This window comes from Phaeoacremonium minimum (genome assembly GCF_000392275.1).
Source record: "Phaeoacremonium minimum UCRPA7 unplaced genomic scaffold PA7_03_scaffold_80, whole genome shotgun sequence".
In the NCBI taxonomy this organism is placed as follows: domain Eukaryota; kingdom Fungi; phylum Ascomycota; class Sordariomycetes; order Togniniales; family Togniniaceae; genus Phaeoacremonium; species Phaeoacremonium minimum.
Genome location: NW_006920987.1, coordinates 1 through 6038, shown reverse-complemented (window position 1 = coordinate 6038; position 6038 = coordinate 1). Strand labels below are relative to the sequence as shown.

Sequence of the window (6038 nt, the reverse complement as noted above, 5' to 3'; positions counted from 1 at the left end):
TTGAACATGATATATAATCCAGCTCATTAGGCCTGTGGATACGCATGGACATATCCATCCACTCGAGCTTTTGTCCACGACGGCATCGGTTCGCGGACTGCTAAATAGCACAATGCGTTTCTACGCGCTCGTCATTGCTCTGCCTTTATTGAATGGCGCCGCAGCTTTGCTACCTCGGCAAGAGGAGGACAACTCTGACAATGCCGCTACTATTGTAGCCAAGAGCTTCATAGTCGAATATGCACCTGTATGTGTAGAGTCGAAGCCGCTGCTCATCCAATAAGACACTAATTATGTGTTATGCAGGGATCGACTAGACGGCGTCAGAACCTTGATACAACCGACGGTATCAAGGTCGTGAAGACGTTCGACAGCGCAGTATTCTCTGGCGCAAGCATCGAAACAGACACCTACAACCTTGATAGTCTATTGAGCTTGCCTGAGATCGTACGAGTCTGGCCCAATCAAGTGATTCAACTGGAGCCGCTCGATCCACAAGCTGTCGCAGTAGAGGATGCGCCTAACTATACCACACATAACGCTACCGGAGTCTCTAAGTTGCATGACGAAGGGATCTTTGGCGAAGGCGTCAAGGTTGGCATTGTCGATACGGGAGTATGGTACTACCATCCTGCAGTAAGTATATCGCAAACTCAATGTCTTCTTGGAGTTACTAAACAACATGATAGCTTGGTGGTGGATTCGGTCCCGGATTCAAAATTGCAGGTGGCTATGATCTTGTGGGCGATGGGTGTATGAAACTATTTTCATTACTAGGTTGATACTACAAAAGCTAACAAGTTTTAGTCTGGCCATCCGTAGGCTCAAAGGTGCCAGACTCAGACCCCTTAGACCAGCAAGGCCACGGTACCCACGTAAGCGGCATTGTCGCTGGTAAAGCTGAAGGGTATGTCCCAGAACAGAAACCTGCTATATCTGAATGCTGACTCCTGATCAAAGCTGGACTGGCGTCGCACCCGAGGCGACACTTTACCTGTATAAGGTCTTTTCACAGGATGTGAGCCGTACAGAAATATTGCAATGTTATTCTAAGGCTAACTTAGAGACAGGAAACCACTGACTCGGCCACGCTCATTGATGCGTTCCTGGCTGCCTATAACGAGGGAGTATGTAACGATTGGACTCGATATGCAACACATACGACTAACTCTTGCTGGTCAGGTCGACGTCATTACTTCCTCTATCGGCGGAGCGAATGGTACACATACCCCAATTTGCGCATCTTTGCGGCTGTGATAGAGTTCTTGCTGACTTGAAACGTCCTAGGTTGGTCTAACAATGCCTGGGCTGAGGTTGCCTCCCGCCTTGTCGAGGAGGGTGTTGTTGTGACGATCTCCGCGGGAAATTCTGGCTCAGTCGGTCCATTCTACGGCAGCTCAGGCTCATCTGGGCAGAATGTTCTTGCAATCGCATCTGTGGAGACAGAGCAATTCCCGGCAACGCCGTTTGAAGCCACTTACAACCAAGATGGAAACAGCACTACTGTTAAGGTTGGTTATCTGCCTTCAACATACTATTTCCCGACCACGATTGTAGATTGGCCGATCGTATCCTTGTCGTTGGACCCGGACGCTCCAGCTGATGGGTGCGACCCGTATCCTGCTGGTACGCGCGACCTGACTGGAGTGATCCCTCTTGTGAGGCGAGGAACGTGCACCTTCCAACAAAAACAAGAGAACCTGGCCGCACTTGGAGCTGAATATATCTTGATATTTAACGATGATAGACCGCTAGTAACTCCTTCTACTGGAAATTACGATACGCTGATTGCTCTCATTCCAGCTGAGAGTGGCGAGTCGATTATCGAGACTATCAAAGCGGGAGGCAATGTCACTGCTGACTTTTCTGTCAACCCTGAAATCCCTGTAGGACTTCCTTATCCTGCCGGCAACAGGCCAAATACTTTCACGTCCTGGGGTGGCCTATATGACTTGCAAATCAAGCCGGATATCGCTGCGCCTGGAGGCAATATCTTCAGCACATACCTGGATAACTCCTACGCGATTCTCAGTGGCACATCCATGGCCTGTCCATATGTCGCTGGTGTTGCTGCTCTATATATCAGCAAGTACGGTGGTCGAAGTGTTCAGGGCAACGCCTTTGCAAAGACTCTGTCTCGGCGTATCATCGCCAGCGGCAGAGCGCTTCCTTGGTCCGATGGCACCGCAACTGACTACGGATACATTGCTCCTGTAGCCCAGGTCGGCAATGGTTTGATTGATGCTTTCAAAGTTTTGCACTATGATACCGATTTGCAATTTGAAAAGATCGCACTAAATGACACCCGTTATTTCAGTCGATACCACGACATAACCGTTAGCAACACTGGCTCAAAAGACATCACATACAAGTTATCGGCCCAGGATGGCGCGGGTGTTGACACTTTGGGTTGGTTTCCCGTTTCGGGAACTACCGGAACGAAGCGTGTCAGGGCTTTCGCAGAACTGGTTCCTAAAATCCTTACTCCTGAAATCAGTCTACCAAGAGACTTCACATTGAAGCCAGGCCAAAGCAAGACAGTTTCGTAAGTTGGTGACAGTATGAGTTGTGGGCCACAATAGCTGATATCTGTTTGACAGAATCAATTTCAAGAACCCGGATTCGCTCGGATGGAACGCGTCTGCCTTACCCCTTTATGGCGGCAAGATTATTGTTTCGGGAAGCAATGGAGATCAGCTCTCTGTGCCATACTTGGGTAAGCTAGCATTGTGTCGTCCTAAGAAGTGAGGAGACTAACATAGTCAGGACTTGGTGGCGATTTGAGGAAAGAAATAGATCCCATCTATCAGACTCCCTTCCCGATCTCCTACTCCACCAGGAGCAACATCGACATATCTGTGAAGTCCTAGTGTGTTATATGAACCTACAAAGTCAGCGATACTCTGCTAACATATTGACAGCTACACGTTCAATCTCAGCGTTAGTGCGCAAGACTTCCCGAAGATCTTCAGCAGAAATATTTGGGGAACAAGGGAGGTCCGTTGGGATGTAAGTGCCCTAGACCAGCAACTAAGACAGGTACCCTTGCGGCTAACACAATTCTGAAGATTTTTGAGGAGGGTTGGTCCGAACGCCAGTGGAGTTACCCTCCTGTGCCAGGCCAGAATGGCTACATTGGGTCCGTTGCATCATGGGTTGGCTCAGGACAAGTCTCGGTCTTCAACCCTGCACTATATGACCCCGACGAGACGTTCAACTACCCTCTCACCGACATATATCGTAACACGCCTACTGGCTATTTTGAGCACTGGTGGTTCGGCAAACTCGCGAATGGAAGTCAGATTGCCACTGGCAATTACACGTGAGTGCCTGTTACTCTCGATGAGAGCTGATGTGATACTGACTTGATCATCAAGGTCACGTTTCGCAACCCTAAAGCCGTTTGGTAATCCAACTCATGCCGACAACTGGGATGTCTTCAAGTCGCCTCAGATCAGTGTTCTCGGCAAGTATTAGGGCTGCAATAATGTTCAAACATGGCAAGGGTGGTTGGAGATGGCGGTAGCTAATATTGGTAACCGCTCACGTTTAGTGGCCTAGGCTTATGAATATAGCGAGGCTCTTGCTAGAATGAGCACTAAAATACTGTGCACCATATGCTGGAACCCCAGAGAAGTTGAACTGTAACATTTGACATCACTAAGCTTCACCCATGAGCAAAGCCGGCTTAATTTAAAGAGCAAAACACAATTGTGAAACAATCCGAGCACAACTAATCCTATGACCTTGATTTATCTCCGCACAGGGGTCAAATACACATTCAGTGATGGTTTCTTCCACAGAAAATAAGACTTCTGTGTTTCAATCCAGTTATCACACCCTTCAGCCAACTTCATATCAAAATTGAATATCATTCGAGCCAAAATAAGCCGCATCTCAGCGTAGGCGAGGCTAAGGCATTTATTAGAGCCACATATATATCATGAAAGCTACAAGATGGCAGAAAGTCACTTACTTCCTTCCTATGCAATTTCGAGGTCCGACTGAGAAAGGTTGTAGCGTGTCTAGTTTGTCGCTGGCGAACTGGGGATCACGAAGAAACCGCTCGGGATGAAATTCGTATGGCTTTTGCCAATGCCTCGGATTATGGTACATAGCGTACTGAGGAACGGAAACAACCGTCTTTTGTGAATTAGAGACATCCATACGTGGCGATAGGCTAGACTCACGCCTTCTGGCATTACTTGCCCAGCAATGACAGCACCGCCTGCGGGCACGCACCGTGGTAGTCCAGCAGAAACGGGTGGATACATCCTAAGTGCCTCGTTCAGGCAGGCTAGCATATACGAAAGGTGTTGGACCGAAGTGAACGTAATGTCCGCTTCTCTGGCAAATTCCGATCGAACTTCTTGTGTCACCTTCTCTAATGCCTGGGGGTATTGCAGCAAAAGGTAAGTGACACCAGCGAGGACTGTGGCTGTAGTCTCCGAACCGGCATTGATGAGAGATGCGCAAGTGTTCTGTAATGTTCCAAAGTCAAGATTCTTGCTTGCGTTAGAGAGAGTGCACTGTCTGGTGAAATGGCTAGGGCTCTCATACCCCAGAGATCCTCTTCTCTATCAGACCGTTCACAAGATCAGGACGGCCAACCCCAGAGCCTATTCGCATGCCTAAATGCTCAGTGAGATAACGTAGATGCTCCTTTCGCTTCTTCAGCCCAAGTTTGAGGAGGATATTGATGAGTGTGTTGTAGTTCAAAGTTCGAAGCGCTACAGGAATGGCTATCTCTCGAGGGGCATCAGCTACCGCTTTGACCCATGGGTGGTAGTCTACTCTCTCGAGACAGTGAAAAGGGCTCCCCATTGTCAAGTCGCCAATAATGTCAAAAGTAGTCCAGTTATACCAGCTTGTGAGGTTGAGCGGTTGAGCGGTAATGGTATCATCGCTCTCTGTTTCTTGACAGTTTTCAGTCAGACGTGACATTAGTAGGTCAACATAACCACGAATGATGGGCTCCTGATTTTGCATGCTTCTTTCTGAGAAACCGTGAGCTAGTCCACGTCTTAGCATAGTATGCTGATCTCGTCCAGCGTTGGTGATCGACCGTGGCATGTCCTTGTGAAGCACGTAAAAGCCTTCATGCTTTGGAATTTCGGCACCTGCGTTGATCCCAACTCGGTGACCGTATATATCCTTCCATGCAGTTTCGTGTATCACTGAAAGCTCATCTGGAGCGATGCGTACAATGTCTCCATATTTCTCATGAAGCTGCGCTAGGTGGAACGGTAGATCCCCACTCCAGAGCTTCAACACCCATGGCCACCGCGACACTCGCCATAGGAAAGGGCCAGGATACTTCCTCAAAGGATGGAAGTAGACGTTATAGATCGCCTGTGAAGCTTTATGGCCAATTATAATCAACTGATACAACATAAGACGGGACGGTGAGCAGTGTAACCCAGAGGAGCCTCAAGATTCTCCAAATGCAAGCACCTACCAGGATCACAGCACATCCCGTCCATATATTAAGGCCACTCATATATTCCGAGGCCCCAGTATGCTGAACACGCTGCAACAGTTTTGAAAGTGCAGGATTATGAAAGTCGTCGCTCATTGTTTCCAATTTGATGATCAGCCTTAGTTTCTTGAATCGAGACAAGAGTTGGTGATCAGGTCTTGGGGAGTGAGCCTGTAATAGGCAGGTCAACCAGGGAGGGGCTACTTGTCATGGGACAGGGATGTCTAGACCAACCAATCGCATTGTCGACAGCTTAAAGCTTTGCCATGCCGGCTTCTTTGTGCATTCTCAACTGTGGCATAAAGACGTTGATGCAGCCTTTGTGCACCATGATCGGCTTTCACTAGCTCCGAACCACGGCCCCAAAACTTGATAGATAACTTCAGATTTCAATCAACCTGAACGCAACACCATAATGTATAAATTATCCTCATGAGTCATATCCTAGGTAGTTTAATTTCGATTCATATTGGGTTTTCGTTAATGATCTGGAAGACCAGCAATACACCCGTTGGTTGTCGTGGGCACCGGAACTCTAACGGGTGTATTGCTGGTCTTC

The 6038-nt window shown here is 48.2% G+C and overlaps 1 protein-coding gene across 1 annotated transcript; it reads left to right on the top strand.

Annotated features, from left to right (window-relative positions):
* Window positions 1-300: 300 nt before the first annotated feature.
* On the top strand, window positions 301-3477 carry UCRPA7_1282 (putative minor extracellular protease vpr protein; the record flags this gene model as incomplete). Its single annotated transcript, XM_007913871.1, has 12 exons — window positions 301-636; window positions 690-726; window positions 808-907; window positions 961-1018; window positions 1071-1127; window positions 1183-1219; window positions 1288-2545; window positions 2601-2716; window positions 2767-2869; window positions 2922-3009; window positions 3069-3322; window positions 3378-3477. The coding sequence occupies 12 exons, from the start codon at window positions 301-303 to the stop codon at window positions 3475-3477; spliced, it is 2544 nt and encodes an 847-aa protein (XP_007912062.1).
* Window positions 3478-6038: the final 2561 nt, after the last annotated feature.